At 40.2% G+C, this 18161-nt stretch overlaps 1 protein-coding gene across 9 annotated transcripts in view; it reads left to right on the top strand.

Moving 5' to 3' along the window:
• Positions 1-18161, top strand: part of DOCK7 (dedicator of cytokinesis 7) — a 243075-nt gene that overhangs the window by 167872 nt on the left and 57042 nt on the right. For 5 of the 9 annotated variants that reach the window (XM_053575169.1, XM_053575175.1, XM_053575177.1 and 2 more), the window contains 4 exons: positions 7955-8137; positions 8222-8357; positions 11855-11951; positions 15039-15135. In XM_053575169.1, the coding sequence (XP_053431144.1) occupies positions 7955-8137; positions 8222-8357; positions 11855-11951; positions 15039-15135 (513 nt within the window). Of the gene's footprint in view, positions 1-7954; positions 8138-8221; positions 8385-11854; positions 11952-15038; positions 15136-18161 lie in introns of all 9 variants that reach the window. The other 4 variants (XM_053575171.1, XM_053575173.1, XM_053575174.1 and 1 more) reach the window with 1 other exon arrangement.

The raw sequence follows: 18161 nt of genomic DNA, 5'->3' as shown, positions 1-18161 counted from the left end.
TTTTATATACACAATCATGGAACCTGTGAGGAATAACAACATAGTTTCTTCTTTGCAATTTTTTCTCATTATTTACTGTATTGACTAGGACTTTCAGTACAGTGTTAAGAAGTGGTCACAATTGTTATCTTTAAGGGTAAAGATTTCAACATTGCATTCTTAAATATATGTTTTGTTTGTGTTTTTTTAACTATTCGCTCTTTTATATTATGAAAATCTTATGTTTCTAGTTTACTAGGAGTTTTGTTTTTTAATTATGAATTGTTGAATTTTTTTTTTTTTTTTTTTTGCAGTTTCTGGCCGGGGCTGGTTTTGAACCCACCACCTCTGGCATATGGGGCCGGTGCCCTACTCCTTTGAGCCACAGGTGCTGCCCAGATTGTTAAATTTTTATTGAACGCTTTTCCTGTACCCATTGAGAAGACTATATTATTTTGTTTCTTAATCTTTTCTTGTTGGTTTAAATAGATTTTCTAGTGTTAAGCCAATATTGAAATCATGTTGGATTTGGTTTGCTAATATTTTGTTTAAGATTTGGGTATTTATAATCATAAGCGAGATAGCATATAATTTTTCTGTCTCATATTCTTTTCTGGTTTTGGAATCAAGGTTAGACTAACCAATTAAAATGAGCTACAGAGTTTTTTTTTCTTTTATTCTTTTCTATGCAAGTACTTGTTTAAGACTGGAATTATTTTTTCTTGGAATATTTAGAGAATTTGTGCCTGAAGTTCTTTTTTGTTGTTGTTGTTTTCAGGAAGAGATGGAGTTGTCTGTTTTAAGAGATAAGGTGTTGAACACTCTGTGACCCAGGCTAGAGTGCAGTGGGAAAAATCAAAGCTCACAGCAACCTCATACTCCTGGGCACAAGTGATCCTCAGGCTTCAACCTCCCAAGTAGCTGGGACAACAAATGGCCACTTTTTTTTTTTTTTTTTGAGACAGTCTCACTCTGTCACCCTGGGTAGAGTGCTGTGATGTTATAGCTCACAGCACCCTCAAACTCTTGGGCTCAAGTGATCCTCTTGCCTCAGCCTCCCAAATAGCTAGAACTATAGGCGCCCTCCGCAAAACCCAGCTACTTTTTCTATTTTTAGTAGAGATGGAGTCTTGCTCTTGCTCAGAACTGGTCTCGAACTCCTGAGCTCAGGTGATCCAACTGCCTCAGCCTCCCAGAGTGTTAGTGTTAAGCCACTGTGCCCAGACTGCCACTTTTTTTTTTTAAGTTTTAAAGTTACTGACAATTTCTTCCATTGCTATAGGACTGTTCAAGCCTTCTATTTCTTCTTACACCGATTTTCATAAATTTTATTCTATTCCTGTAGAAATTTATTCCGTTTCTCGGCATACAAAGTTCTATTGTATGCTGTATTTATTTATTTATTTGTTAGAGAGAAGCTCTTGCTTGTCAACGTGGGCTGGAATGCCATGGCACCATCATAGCTCACTGTAACCTTGAACTCCTGGGCTTGAGCTATTCTGCCTCAGCCTCCCAAGCTATAGGATCAGTTACCATTTATGTGCACATCATCACACCCAGCCAATTTAAAAAAAAAAAATTATTTTCATAGGGACAGGGGTCTCACTATGTTGACCAGGCTCATCCTGAACTCCTGGTCTCAAGTGATGCTTCTGCCTCAGCATCCCAAGGTTAGATATGAGCCTCTGCACCAGCCTTGTATGACATTCCTTTTAATGTCTTGCAGAGGTTCAAGAGTCGATGTAAACTTTTTTATTCCTGTGACTGGCTTTTTGTACTTTTGCTTACCTTAATCTATCTCATCAGGAATTTGAAATACATAGTTAGTCTTTATAAAGAACCGATCTGGGGGCACTGTTGATCCTCACCTTTGACTGTCGTTCTTGAGTGTGTTCTGTGTTCTGCGTTTACCTTGATGTTCTATTTCTAACTTCTCGACAGGGATGTTTAACTCTAATTTTTATCCTTACTTTTTTGACATGTATTCTCAGCCTACACATTTTTCTTTACTTATCGTTTTAGTTAAATGTTCAGTTTCTGTGTAGCATTTTCGTTATTCAGCACAAACATTGCTAAAGTTTGTGATTCCTTCTTAGACCTATTTAAGTTGTTTTTATTTTAATTTAAGTCATGAAACTTTCTAGTTATCTTTTTTTACCTTTTTTTTTTTTTTTTTTGTAGAGACAGAATTTCACTTTATCACCCTCGGTAGAGTGCCGTGGCGTCACACAGCTCACAGCAACCTCCAACTCCTGGGCTTAGGCGATTCTCCTGCCTCAGCCTCCCAAGTAGCTGGGACTACAGGCGCCTGCCACAACGCCCGGCTATTTTTTGGTTGCAGTTTGGCCGGGGCCGGGTTTGAACCCGCCACCCTTGGTATATGGGGCCGGCGCCCTGCTCACTGAGCTACAGGCGCCGCCCCTTTCTAGTTATCTTTTTGTTTCTGAAGTTGTTTCTAATTTTCACAATCCGAGAATGTAACTCTTTTTTGAGTTCGTTAAATTCATTGCTCCTGAATGATCCTTTTGTTAAAAGAATCAGAGAATGTAACTCTTTTTGAATTTGTCAAATTCATTGCTCCTGGTTTTATGGTTTAGTATGCAGTCAGTTTTTGTAAATATCTAGTGTATTTAAATGAATATTCTTTGTCGGTTACAGTGCTCTGTTTTATCCGTAATTCCCATCATTTAAATCTTTTTGGTCTTTACTAAGTTGTCCGCTAATTCTAGTATCCCACTATCATTGTGGTTTTGTCATTTTTCCTTGTTTATCAGATTTCTGTTTCTTTTGAGGGCTGATCATGAAGTATTTAACACTTTAAAATTCTTAGGATTGTTTTTATTGTTTTGGTGGATTGCACTTTTATCAACTGGAACTATAATGGTTTTTAAAAAGTATTCTAGGTTTCTTTTGCCTAGTATCTATCTTAATACATTGCATAACTTTCTTCATCCTTTTAACTTTTGATATTTTTGTATCCTTATGTTTTAGGTATGTCTTTTATAAACAGCACATAGAGTTTATCTTGTGTCTTAAAATCTGGTCTGTGAATCTTCTTTCACTAAAGTTTTTAATTCATTCATTTTGGTATAATTAAATATGATACATTTAACATTTTATGTTTTGCAAATGGTCTCACCTATTACGTGAGGTTTTTTTTCTTTCTCATTTATTGACTACTTCTGAATCATCTTTCCCCTATTCCACTCCCCCGCACACTTTAGGAATTATACATTCATTCTATTTCTGTCATTTTTGTGATTATATTAGAAATCACAGTATTCATCCTCAAATTACTCAGTCTAATGTTAATCATTATCCTTACTCTCACCTTGGTTAATAGAAGGATCTTAGAACAGATTGACTCTATTTACCTCTCTCCCAACTTAAATGCTATTTTTGCACATTCCTAACTTTGTAGATCTTTAAAACTCACAAGGTATATGACTGCGATTATAATTATGGCAGCTATAGGATCAGTTACCATTTAGATTTCTTCATGTGGTTATGATTATGACGGCTGTAGGATCAGTTACCGTTTAGATTTGTTCATGTGGTTATGATTATGGCGGCTATAGGATCAGTTACCATTTAGATTTATTCATGTGGTTATGATTATGACGGCTACATAGGACCAGTTACCATTTAGATTTGTTCATGTGGTTATGATTATGACAGCCACATAGGATCAGTTACCATTTAGATTTCTTTATGTGATTATGATTATGACTGCTACATAGGACCAGTTACCATTTAGATTTGTTCATGTGGTTATGATTATGACAGCCACATAGGATCAGTTACCATTTAGATTTCTTTATATGGTTATGATTATGACTGCTACATAGGACCAGTTACCATTTAGATTTGTTCGTGTGGTTATGATTATGTCTACTACATAGGATTGGTTACCATTTATATTTTTTCATGTGGTTATGATTATGACAGCTACATAGGATCAGTTGCCATTTAGATTTGTTCATGTGTTCATCACTTTTTTTGCTCTTCTTTTCCTGAATCATTTGTGAAATCATTTTTCTTCTTTTTTTGTGGCGTATGGTTTATTACTTTTACGATGCAAGGTAAAAGAAATACATTCTTTAGTCTTTACTGTGGATTTGCGTGTGATAAACTCTCTTGGTGTTAAAAAATTATTTTCATTTGAATTTTATGCTTTAGATTTTTTTTAAAGCAGAATCTGAGTTTTCTGTTTTCTCTTGGCACTTCAAGAATGTTGTTTCAGGGCGGCGCCTGTGGCTCAGTGAGTAGGGCGCTGGCCCCATATACCGAGGGTGGTGGGTTCAAACCCAGCCCCGGCCAAACTGCAACCAAAAAATAGCCGGGCGTTGTGGCGGGCGCCTGTAGTCCCAGCTGCTCGGGAAGCTGAGGCAAGAGAATCGCGTAAGCCCAAGACTTAGAGGTTGCGGTGAGCCGTGTGATGCCACGGCACTCTACCAAGGGCGGTACAGTGAGACTCTGTCTCTACAAAAAAAATAAATAAATAATAATAATAAAAAAAAAAGAATGTTGTTTCACTGTCGTTTTATTTTCATCGCGGCGATTGATAAGTCAACTGTAATCTATACTTCCTTGAAGATTACGGGGCTTTATTCCTTGCTTGTTTATGATATTATCTTTAGGATTGGCTTCCTGTGATTTTATTCTGTTGAATCTAGTTTTGAATTTCTTCCTATTTATTCTGCTTTGAACTTTTGTGCTTCTTAGATCTGTGATTCAGCATCTGTTTTCAGTCCTATAAAACCCTCATCCCCTCTCCTCTGTCCCACTCTGTCTCTCTTTTTATATTCTGGTTAAACATATGTTAGTTCCTTTTATTACATCTTCTGTCTCTCCATCCTTCTTAGTATGCCATCTTTCTGTAAACCTGTGCTTCGTGCTGGCTTGTTCCTTTTGATCTGTCTTCTAGTTTACTAAGTCTTTCCTTAATTGTACCTGATAGTATATTAAACCAAAACATTGAGTTCTTAATTTGGTTATTGGGTCATTTTTTTTTTCAGATTCCTAAATTCTATTTGTTTCTTCTGTTTTTTTTTTTTTTAAACTTTCTCTTTTTTCTTTTTAAAAAACTTTTCTCTTTATACTTTTTTTTTCTTTTTGAGACAGAGTCTCACTTTGTCGCCCTTGGTAGAGTGCTGTAGCATCATAGCTCATAGCAACCTCCAAATCTAGGGCTCAAGTGATCCTCTTGCCTCAGGCTTCCGAGTAGCTGGGACTGCAGGCACCTGCCACAATACCCAGCTGTTTTTTTTTTTTTTTTGGCCGGGGCCAGGTTTGAACCTGCCACCTCTGGCATATGGGACCGGCGCCCTACTCCTTGAGCCACAGGCGCCGCCCAATACCCAGCTGTTTTTAGAGACGAGGTCTCACTCTTCCTCAGGCTGATCTCAAATTTATTGGCTCAAGCAATCTGCCTGCCTCAGCCTCCCAGAGTAGATTACAGGCATGGGAGCTGCCACGCCCAGCCTTCTCTTTATACTTAAAAAGTTTATTCATTTTTAGGAGAGTGTTGGTTTGAATTACCTAGTTCAGCATTACCCAAAACAGAAGTCCCTCCTTCCTTTTTAAAATAGTTTTGCCATCGGGGTATATAATCCTAAACAATATTCTACCTACTTTAACCTTCTTATGAATATATACTATACATATTTATGACTTGATTTTTTTGTGTATGCTTGTTAAGAGTCATTCATATTGATATGTATATAGCTAAAGTCTGTAATGCCGTAGAAATCTGCTACATGAAAATATTCTACATTATATATTCGTTCTCCTCTGAGGAAGTTTGTGTTATTTGTAGTTTTGGGCTATTACAAATAAAGGTCCTTGTACATCACTCTGTAGAAGAGGCTCCCTGGGTTCACACCCAGGAGTGCAATCTCTGGTCACAGGATATGCACAGGCTTTTCAGTTTTATGCGGTTCAGTTATTTTCCAAGGAGATTGAACCAGTTTACACTCCTACCAGCAGTGAATAAATGTCTATTGATCCACGTTCCTGCTCACACTTGGTATTCTGTGCATTTTGGAGCTGATTTATAAGAAGTGGAAAGATGGAAAGTTGAAGTGGTAGTTGTGGGGATCAAATGGAGATTTGGGGAGTACATGCCATGATGGTTGTAGAAGACTTGGACTGCAAGGGTGAGTGTGGTAATTAGGAAAGTTAGTCGAGGAACAGAGAATGCAGGATGTACAGAGAATCAAAGGCACGGACATTGGTGGACATGCACGGGCACCCTCACTGTCTCATTTGGTTCTTCTTCAAGAATATTTTGGCTACTCCTAAATTTTGAAAATCAATTCAGGATTGATTTCAAGCTTTCAGGAAAATTTGGCTGGGATTTTGATTAGAAATCAAATGTAATGATCCCAGAGAGTAATTTAGGAACAAAGTGATATCATCATGAAAATCACTCCGTCTTTTTCATGTTTGACTTTCTTCCAAATGTATCGCTGTGCTTTTGGCAGTTTATGTGGGACTGTAAGAGATTTGCCTGTTGGCCAAGTGGAGAATAATTTTTTAATTCTATTTTTAAAATTCAGCTACTTGAAAATAGAGTCAGTGCTATGTATTTACGCTTTTCTGAAAGTTGTTATAAAAAGTGCCTGCTTTTAAAATTAAGGTATTTTCCTTTTGAGAAAGATTGTTGATTTGGGGATGATGCTCAGAATTATTTGTGCCCGTGTCAGAGGGGGTACAGCACAGTGGCTACGTAAGTCTGCGCAGGAGAATTCGTGTGTGTCCATCCAAGAGGGGCAGCAACATGGTCAGTAAAGAGTGTGTTCTCTGCAGCCACACTCTGTGTTTAAGTTAATATGCATAAAGTGTTTACTGTGGCGCGCACACACTGTGGGTTCAGTGGCTAAGCCTGGACTCTGCGGGAGCTGAGATTGTGCCTTGAGCAGTGAGCATGTTCTGTTTTCCTTTCAACATCTCCTCACTATCTTTCCATTATTATTTCATATATTTATCAACCAAATATTAGAATGTAGCATTAATGGCGGACAGTGTGAGCTTTGGAATCCGTTCAACCTGGATTGACATCCAAGACTTACCTTTTCTTAGTACAATACGTGAATTATGGAAAATTATTCAGTCTCCAGCCTTCAGTTTACTTACCTGTCAACTGGAAATAATACTAGTTAATATCTTCTCGTATGAATGTGGGGAGAGTGAAATAAAAAGAGGTCAGAATCGAGTGCAGCACGTTGGAATCTTATTTTTTGCCGTCTTCATCATTATCGTTGCCATCTTATGGTGTCTTTATAAGATTGAGGTGACACCAACCACATAGTGATACAGTTGGAAGCTGAGCTCAAGTCGTGAGTGGAGTGTTAGTGTGACGACGGGCGCAGACCCCGTGTCCAGGAGCTGGTGCAGTAATCAGGTTCTGACGTTTAGTTTTTCACATCTGTTTCACCTGCTATATACGAATAGAGATTGAAGATTAGAAATAGCATTTCAGCCTTTTATGCTGTAAGAAAAAATAGCTTTTTACTTGTATGTGGCCTCTGACTTTTCCTTTTCACATCAGCGGTCCATGATCAGAAACAGTAGTCCTCTAAGTGTGATAAGCATGACTGTGTTACTGTTCTCTATTCTTACCCCACTCTCGTTTGCTATGAGTCAGTTACTTTTTCCCTTTATTTCCATAATATTTAATATCCTATGATAGACACTGTTTAGTTTTTGATGGTTTTCTAGTTAGGTTTCCTATCAACAGTTATTTGTCCTCTGCTAGCAGCCCTGACCAGGAAACTTCATTAGACTTCACACCCTTGGTACGGTTCTATATGACTATTTTATACAAGTCTTATCTACATCAAGAGGCTCTTTTTAAATATGTTATTTTTAAGCAATTTTTATTGTATGGTTGTCAGGAGAAAGCAGTTAAAACCCAGAAAACAAGAGATGGTCTTCGGTCACTCTGTCTCATCCTCCTGCTCTTTGTTTTCAGAGTGGCAGGCAGCACACTACCTTTTCTGCAGAATCAAGTCGGAGCCTTTTGATCTGTTTGCTTTGGGTTCTCAAAAACGCAGATGAAACAGTTCTACAAAAGTGGTTCATGGATCTCTCAGTCCTGCAGTTAAACCGACTATTAGACCTGCTTTATCTCTGCGTATCTTGCTTCGAGTACAAAGTAAGTGGTCCTCACAGCGTTGCACAGCGTAGGACAGGGAGAACGTGTCCTTAATAACGCTCCCTTCTGATGTTTAAATTTTAGGGGAAAAAAGTGTTTGAAAGAATGAATAGTTTGACCTTTAAGAAATCAAAAGACATGAGAGCAAAGCTTGAAGAAGCTATTCTGGGGAGCATCGGGGCCAGGCAGGAGATGGTGCGCAGAAGCCGAGGACAGCTCGGTATGTACACAATGACTTCTCCTTCTGGTGAGGACTTTTTCAATTTCCTTGAATCGTATATTGTAATGATCTTTGTTGCTGGTCTTTAGTGACAATTTTATACTTCTACCAAGTGTTTTAAATATAGCTGTGAATTAACTTGAATAATCATCTCTCTTCAGGAATGCAGGTTATTATAGGATTCTGATTTCAGAGGGGTGAATGTACTTCCCCTCTGAGACTTGCTAGATAGTCTCAGTTTCTGCCTGTTGCCCTTCTGTGATCATTAGAGCATTCGTACTCCTTTAGTGATGGGTGTGGTGGCTCATACCTGTAATCCCAGCACTTAGGAAGGCTGAGGAGGGAGGATCATTTGAGGCAAGTAGTTTGAGACCAGCCTGGGCAACATAGAAAGACCCCATCTCTATAAAAAGTTTAAAAATTAGCCAAGATGAGCGGCGCCTGTGGCTCAGTGAGTAGGGTGCCAGCCCCATATCCGGAGGGTGGCAGGTTCGAAACCAGCCCCAGCCAAACGGCAACAACAACAACAAAAAAATTAGTCAAGCTTGATGGCATGTACCTTAGTCCCGGCTACTCGGGAGGCATAAGTGGAGGATTGCATTAGCTCAAGACTCTGAGGTCGCAGTGAGCTACGATCAGGCCATTGCACTCTAAGTCTGAGTGAAAGAGCAAGACCCTATCCTTAAAAACATTTTTTAATAAAAGTAAATGAATTCATTGATTACATAAACTTCATTTTTTAGAGCAGTTTTAGTTTCACAGCAAAATTGAGCAAAAGCATAGAGATTCCCCAGGTATCTCTTGTCCCCACACACGCCTGCCACCCCCTCCCCATTACTGACATCTCCCACCAGAATGGCACCTTCATCATAACTGGTGAATCTGCATTAACACAGAGGCCATAGTTCACATTAGGGTTCATTCTATGTAGCATCCCTGTTTACTCTTAAAAATGTCCTAGTTTATACAATGAGTTAATATACCATATATACATATATATATATAGCAAAAATATTGCCCATCAAACTCAAACAATCTAAGAAAGACCACAGTTCAGTAGTATTTGAGGCCTATTTTCTAATCCTGGGTCTGCTACCCATTAACCGTTTTACCCCAGCCCAGTCACTTAACCTCCCCACCTTCCTCTTCCTCATCTCTTCGGGATTGTTTTGAGCATTTAGAAAGTGCTGTAACTAACTGATCATCATCCTTATGGTGACCATGGACATGTAAACACTCTGTGAATGCTAAAGTGACATACAAATAATATGGTTGCTGAGAGTCCCCAAGTCCAGGGACACGGCTCAGCCATCTGTGTATATGACACACACTGACAGCATGGTCTATATCCGTTGACTCAAAATGTGAATGTATTTGTACATAAATTATTGTTTTAGCAATCATCTGTTTAAGTGTGTGCGTATCTATTTGTTTTTATTTATTTTTTGGAGACAGGGTCTCACTCTTGCAACTCAGACAAGCGTGCCCTGGCATCCCTTGTGACATCGAGCCATAGTCCTGCCTCAATCTCAGTAATGGAGACTACAGGCATGTGCTGCCAGACCCAGCTAACTTTTCTATTTTCTGTAGAGACTAGATCTCACTATGGCACTCCAACTCCGGCTGGAGAAAAAATGCAGACAAGGGATCCTCCCACCTCAGCCTCCCAAAGTGCTAGGATCACAGGCATGAGCCACTTCGCCCAGCCTGTTTAAGTATATTTTATACGCCATGTGTGTTTGGAATTTAACAACGAGTAAGATACAATCTTTGCTTTTAAAGGAATTAATACAGCACCAGTATATATTGGTTACAATGTACCTTTGGGTTTTCTTTTCACTCATTTATTATGAGTTCTTTTAACTCATCCACTATGTATAAAAACCCTCTAAAGTATGAAAATTAACTTTTACCGAGATCATTTAGTTAATCCCGAAATGTAATGAATAATTATACTCATCTTTTAGATTAAGTAAAACTGAAAGTAGTAAAGGTCTTGCCTTAGATCACAAACCAAGTGACAGAGAGAATGAAATTGTCAACCTGTATTTGTTGTATTTTAAACCTGCGGCCACAGGACGGCTATCAATGTTTGAATATAAGAATTTAACTTCTCCTTTTCTTAGAAAAATTAAGCCTTTGTAAACCTTACTTAGACTGGTACATTTAAGCTGGGTCACCTAATGATAGACATTCTTAACATGGTCAGACACAATTTCATAGAAAGAAAAAGCGAATGAGAGAAGTGTAAATAGATATTTTGCTAAGTACCTTAATATACGTATATCTTTTGTTGTTTTTCACCAAATTTCTTAAATACAGAGATTTTAAAACAAAAAAGGGAAAGAAAAAGAAAGAAAAACGCAGACATGTTCTTTGTTGTGCAGCAAATGATATTTGTTTCTCAGTATTTTTTTGTACTTTTAATGACATATGATAGTTTAACTTTCCTTGTATTTTGTTTCTCATTATTTTAAAATTTCTATATGAATTCCGAATTTTTACTTTCATTATTCTTTCATCCTCCCAATCAATGTAAAGTCTCATATTTTTCAGAAAAGGAGCATTAGTTTTCTAGTTGAAAGCTTGATGTCATGCCCAAATTTGTTGTTCAATTATCTATTTGTACATTTCTGCACCGTTCTCAGTGCTGGCTTCACTTCCGATGGCTCTGTGTGAATCATGTCTATTGCTGCTGCCCCTCCCAGAGCCCCACACCAGCCAGTCTGCCTGAAAACCTGGAAACCTCTTGAGACAAACCCCTGTTCTTCTCTTGTCCTGCCTCATGTAGAGCAACGGAGTAATTACTTTAGGAATTCCTCCTGTTTTGTTTATTTGTTAAGCAGAAACTTGTTGAGCCCTGAATACATGCCAGACATTTTGTCAGCCTGGACATAAAGTGCTGGACACGGTAGATCTACTTTCCATTCTCCAGTAGCTCGTGTTCTTGTGGTCCTAAGTGCTGCGGGAAGGAGCAGAGCAAATTAAAAGGAGAGGAAGGATTGGAGACTGGGACAAAGCCTTTCTGAGGAGGTGATGAGTGATGGGCCAGTAGAAATTTGTAGGAAAGTCAGGTAAAAAGAGCAACAGCCATTGCATAGGTCCTAAATCAGAAGCACATGTAGTGAGGCCTCCTGTGCTGACAGGGCAGGGCGGGGAGGGCAGGGCCATGGGAGGGCAGGAGCTCAGGTTGTATTGTGGAGTCAATCCTGTAGCCATGATGAAGATTTTAAAGGAAATCAATGTTAGCACATTTGCATAATTAAAAGGGTATTGTTTTTTAAAAAAAATTCCATGTATCAATACATTGTTTCTTCTGTAACTATTGTGAAAACTGTTAATTAAAAAGCATATTTTCAGGTTTTTCTGCTTGTACTGTGGATAAAATGGCTATGTACAAAATTAATGTGCAGTATTTCTCATATATTTGCAAATATACATACATGTGGTCCAGCTAAAATAATATTTTAAACTTGGTTTTGAAATCTGTTTGACAGAGAGGAGCCCATCTGGAAGTGCCTTTGGAAGTCAAGAAAATCTGAGATGGAGAAAAGACATGACTCACTGGCGTCAGAACACCGAGAAATTTGACAAGTAAGACAGCCCTTTCCTCTTCCGTCACTGATAGGCTTGTGGGATTTTAAATGCAGGAGGAAAATGATTAATTTTAGTTTTAGTTTATATTTATTAAGCATTTAAATCTAAGAAGACTAAGAATTTTTCATTTGGCATATTAAAGCAAAATGTTATATTTTAAACCTCATGTTCTCTAACACATCCTCTTGGAAAATGCATTTAGCAACTATTTCCTTAACACATTTTAGGTGTCACATTGAACTAAATATTTCAAGTATCACCAAGAAGTAGACAGCACAGGTCTTCTCTTTTCTAGCACAAAGGCAGACTGGGTGCCTTGACCTGCCCTGCTGCCAACACAGCGGCAAAGGCCCTTAGTGAGTCTGTCCTGCTCCCCCGCCAGGCGGCTGCAGGCTGCAAGGGCCCTTACGTGAGTCCGCCCTGCTCCCCCGCCAGGCGGCTGCAGGCTGCAAGGGCCCTTACGTGAGTCCGCCCTGCTCCCCCGCCAGGCGGCTGCAGGCTGCAAGGGCCCTTACATGAGTCCGCCCTGGCTGCAAAGGCCCTTACGTGAGTCCGCCCTGCTCCCCCGCCAGGCGGCTGCAGGCTGCAAGGACACTTGTGTGAGTCCGCCCTGCTCCCCTGCCAGGCAGCTTCAGGCAGACTGGCCAGGCTTAGAGGTTGGCATTATGTTGAGGGGTTGGTGTGTGTCACACTTTATGGGGGCAAGACATGATTGCAAGAGGGACTTTACCTAACAATTGCAATCAGTGTAACCTGGCTTATTGTACCCTCAATGAATCCCCAACAATAAAAAAAAAAAAAATTTTTTTTTTCTCTTGAAATTCTGTAATTACAAGTTAGCTTTCAAGGTTTTTGACTGGCCCAAAAGACTTTGAGGATAAGATGACCAACTCGTTCAGGTCTGCCTAGGACTCTCCCAGTTTTAGCACTGACTGCTCCACATCCCAGGGCGCCCCTCAGTCCCGTCCTAGGGCAAGTGAAGATGGTTGGTCACCTTGAGAAACACCTTCAGACCAAGTGTCAAAAGACTCTTATGAAGAACTCTCACAAATATTTTCTCACAAAAGACAAGGAAAACAAGACCCTGTGACAGGCAGCATAGAAAGAATGGCAGTCTCCATGCCACATATAAGAGCTTAGAATAATCAGATACTGAGTGCAGTATAAATTTTAAAATTCCTCAATCAGGAGCTTTGAATGTGTGCTTTCTTCTCTTCTGTCTGTCTGTCCGAGTCTGTTTCTCTGTTTTTCTGCGTGTTTTTTAGCAATCACAGAGCAGCCAGGCATCACGTTACCAGAACATCACTTCACATTCACACTCAGACGTGGACTCTCAATTTAATAGATTGCTCTGTTTTGAGAAAGGCTTTTTTGGTGTTTTACTGATTTTCTTGTTGTTTACTGTCTCTTTATTGTTATGTTTCTTTATAAGATCTCACTGGGAATTTTAAGTTTGAACATTACTTTCTTTTCCAATTAATTCTGATAACTATGTTCTGAACTCCTCTGGGCACTTTTGTAAAGTGTAGGTTTAAGAAGTATTCTCCTTAGTGTAGTAATGGAGACTCAGACTTGCAGTTCTAAGAACTTTGGAAAGTTAGCGTTTAACGTGCCCTGGTCCTTTCCATTTGATTTGTGTGTTTTGTCCACTTGGATGTGATACTTCGTTTCTGTGTATCTGTTGCCATAAAGCAAAAGGTCTAATCATGTGTAGTTATTCTCGAATTTTTTATTTTCATTAAATGATATTTTTGTAAATATAGTATTCAAGTAAGTCACTTTAAAGCATCCCATTGGTTTTTACTTTTTCTTCTATTATTTTTTTCTAGCTTTATTGAGGTATAACTGACAAAATTGTGTATATTTACAGTATACAGTGGTGATCTTTTGACATATGTGTATAATTGTGAAATGATCACACACATAACATTACACACACGCATGTGTAATGGTGAAAGGATCACACACATAACATACACACGTGTGTAATGGTGAAATGATCACACACATACACACGTGTGTGTAATGGTGAAATGATCACACACATAACATTACACACACACGTGTGTAATGGTGAAATGATCACCGTACTCAAACTAATGAACATACCTGTCACCTCACATAGTTATCTTTCTTTCCACACCATTTTGTTTACAATGACTGATTTCATCCAAATTCACTCAAGAGTTATATTATCATCTGAACATATTTACATCAAAAATTTGGAGGAGGGCAGTGCCTGTGACTCAAAGGACTAGGGTGCCAGCCCTGTGTGCCTGAGGTGGAGGGTTCAAACCCAGCCCTGGCCAAAAACTGCAAAAAGAAAAAAAAAATTTTTTGGAGGAAATTAGACGAAACCTTAGAAAAAAATAAATACTTTTATCCTGAATAAATACATTGTAAATCTTTGTAATAGTAAGAGGAATACTAAACGTTGGAATGTTGCTTTACACCAACCAGTTCTAAAAATACAAGCCAATATAGCGCCACCTAGTGTCGGTTCAGTTTAGAATAAAACTGTGTTAGCTGCAGTTAATGATGACAGCTAAAACACAAACTTTATGCTTTCAGTGGCACTGCGCTTCTGTAATGGGTGGGAAAATGTGTATGGGCATGGTTAACAAAATGTACAGTAAAAAAAATTTAATAGGTAAAATATTGCCTTCTTGGTGGCACTTGTAGCTCAAGCGGCTAAGGCACAAGCCACATAACACCAGAGCTGGCGGGTTCCATTCCGGCCTGGGCCTGCCAAACCATGACAACTGCAACCAAAAAATAGCCGGGCATTGTGGCGGGAGCCTGTAATCCCAGCTAATTGGGAGGCTGAGGCCAGAGAATCACTTAAGCCCAGGAGTTGGAGGTTGCTGTGAGCTGTGACACCACCGCACTCCACCCAGGGTACAGCTTAAGGCTCTGTCTCAAAAAAAAGAAAAAAAAAATTGTCTTTTCAAAAAATTCTTCCATAAATTTTTGTTCAGGCAAATATTGAACATGATTTCAAGTTCTTCATGTCTGTGCATCCTTGAGTCTTTTTAGAATTGTGGCTCTGAAAAGATAAATACAATTTCTTATATTTTGTGTTAGGTCAAGAGCGGAGATTGAACATGAAGCGTTGATTGACGGAAACCTGGCTACTGAAGCAACCCTAATCATTTTGGATACATTAGAGATTGTCGTTCAGGTAAGAACACAAAGGAAAAGAATTTAAAACAGACATTTGGTAAACTGGGGTTGGGCATAAAGTATTTATTGAGTCATATCGTTATATTCAAATATCAATAGTCCCTAAAAGTTTAGTTCCAAGCATTCCGAGACTCTATAAATGCCCACAGCTTCAGTTTCTTTGAGGATAATTATAAGATCTGTGTCCTTTGTCTCTTCCTCCAAGGCCTGCTCTTGCATTTCCAGATGTCCTCTGAGTGTTTATAGTTGAATATTCCACCAGCATGTTCTGTTCAGCTTGTATGTACAGACATAGCTACGTGGGGATACACTGAGGTTGTCCATTATCTTCTACATGCTACAGCAGTGTTTTAAGTTCTTTATCAGTGTCATTTATGTCATTTGGCCCTAACGGTAGCCTTCTAGTCAGTATTATTGTTAGTAACAACAGTCATGGCTCGGCACCTGTGGCTCAAGTGGCTGAGGCACCAGCCACAATACACCTGAGCTGGCAGGTTCAAATCCAGCCCAGGCCCACCAAACAACAATGATGGCTGCAACAAAAAATAGCCGGGCGTTGTGGTGGGTGCCTGTAGTCCCAGCTACTCAGGAGGTGGAGGTAAGAGAATCGCTTGAGCCCAGGAGTTTGGAGGTTGCTGTGAACTGTGATGCAACGGCACTCTCCCCAGGGAGACAGCGTGAGGCTCTGTCTCAAAAAAAAGTTTAAACAGGATGGGATTAAAGATGGCGACCAAGTAACAGCTTCCCTGCAACTGGGAACAGCGAGTCTGGGAGATAAGACTCCAGGCATCTCTGGCTGGTGGGATCTGCCTATAATCATCCCTTTGAGGATACAGGGAGCCAGCAAGGAACTTCTGGACCCCAAGAGGAGGACAAAAACAGTGGAAAACTGGCAAGTGGTTGCGTGTGTTCGATCAACCTAATCACGCCAGCAACCATAAGTACAAGCAGCAGTGAGACTGCAAACCGGAAAGGCCTTACCTGTGAACTGTTTCGGTGTTCTTGGACTTGGCACTCAGTTGAACTGCCTTGGGGAGAGCTTGAGCAGGAGTGTGGAGAACTTTAGGCATTGTCTGGGGCCCCAGACTGAGCCACTGAGCTGGGTGCAAGAAGCCATTGTGAAAGAACTGCCCCGGCAAGCTCTGCCCTCAGGGTCTCAGAGCAAGGATTGGGCGGGTCAAAGTAACCTTCTGACTGAGCAGCCTAAAGGCAGGGACTGAGCTGCCTTACAGCCTTAATCCTTAGGGGCAGAGTGAGACGGTTTTGGCACACTGGAGCCTTGGGCTGTTGCCCTGGGTAGAGTGCCATAACATCACAGCTCATAGCAACCTCAAACTCCTGGGCTTGGCGCCGCCCAGACCTCCATAAGAGCTTTGCAGCTACCCCCGACCGGTGACCCGCACCCACCGGGCCTCCGCATTCCCTGACCAGGAACTGCAGGAGCCATGCAACCCTGCGTCCTCCCTCCTGTGGACGGGAAGTCCTCCCAGCTTCCACACTAGCCCGTTCATCTGGACAGGGACTCTGGTAGCTGCGTGCCCTTTGGAGCCCTCCCTGCCTCTGCGCAGAGCTCTTCTGGCCAGAGACTGCTGGAGCCTTGGGCTCTCTGTGCCAAAGGCACTAGGCGCCTGGCACGCCCAGAACCGTGCGCACCACCCATAGCCCTGTTGCTGGATCTGGGTGTGTCACAAACCAGAGCCGCTTCCACAACCAGAACTCCCTAGCTAGAGCAGCCCCAGAGGAACTACACAGGGTCACTCCCTACAAAGATCCAGCAACAATAGAGTGATCCCACTGGGGTCTAATCTTGGAGAGACACCTCCTCAACTCTGAGGACAGCCAGAGGCAACGGTGAAAAACAATCATGAGGCAAAATCAACAGAAAAACTCTGGCAATATGAATAATCAGAGTAGATCAACTCCCCCAAGGATCAATGGGGCAGAAACAGCACAAGACACCGTGCACAAACAAATAGCTGAGATGTCAGAAATTGAATTCAGGATCTGGATAGCAAATAAGATCGAATTAGAATTCCAAAAGTTATCTCAATTCAACGGATTCAAAGACCAAATGACCAAAGATTTCAGCACATTGAGACAAGAAGTTGCATCCCTCAAAGATCTGAGAAACAAAGTAGAATCCCTCAGTAACAGAATGGAGCAAGCAGAAGAAAGTATTTCTGACATTGAAGACAAAGCTTTCGAATGCTCCCAGACCCTCAAAGAAGAAGAGAAATGGAGAGCAAAAACAGACCACTCTCTCAGAGAGCTTGCGGATAATTTGAAGAAAACCAATATTCGTCTTATAGGGATCCCCGAAAGTGACGAAGTGGCTTCAAAAGGCACAGAGTCTATTCTCCATGAGATTATGAAAGAGAACTTTCCAGACATGCCAAGAGATTCCGAAATTCAGATAGCAGACAGTTTCAGAACTCCAGCATGACTCAACCTAAATAAGACATCCCCCAGACACATCATAATCAATTTCACTAAAGTTAATATGAAGGAGAAAATTCTGAAAGCTGCCAGACGAAAGAAAACCATTACCTACAAAACCAAACCAAAACCAAACGAAAATCAAACCTACCTACAAGGGGAAGAATATCAGAATAACTGCAGATCTCTCTGCTGAAACCTTTGAAGCTAGAAGAGGATGGTCATCGAATTTTAATCTCCTAAAACAAAATAACTTTCAACCCAGGATCCTGTACCCAACTAAACTGAGCTTCATTTATGACGGAGAAATTAAATACTTCAACGACATTCACATGTTGAAGAAATTTGCCACAACTAAACCAGCTCTCCAGGACATTCTTAGACCTATCCTCCATAAAGACCAGTGTAATTCTCCACCACAAAAGTAAACCCACCCAAAAAATTTTTGATCAAATTCTAACTTCCACAGTCACAAAAGGATTAAAAATGTCCACCGGTCTCTCGAAAGACTTATCAATACTCTAAATTAATGTGAATGGTTTAAATTGTCCTCTAAAGAGGCATAGGTTGGTGGACTGGATATGAAAA

Source organism: Nycticebus coucang, chromosome 22 (genome assembly GCF_027406575.1).
Source record: "Nycticebus coucang isolate mNycCou1 chromosome 22, mNycCou1.pri, whole genome shotgun sequence".
In the NCBI taxonomy this organism is placed as follows: Eukaryota; Metazoa; Chordata; class Mammalia; order Primates; family Lorisidae; genus Nycticebus; species Nycticebus coucang.
The sequence above is the reverse complement of the archived record's forward strand: the minus strand, read 5'-3'. Positions and strand labels throughout refer to the sequence as shown.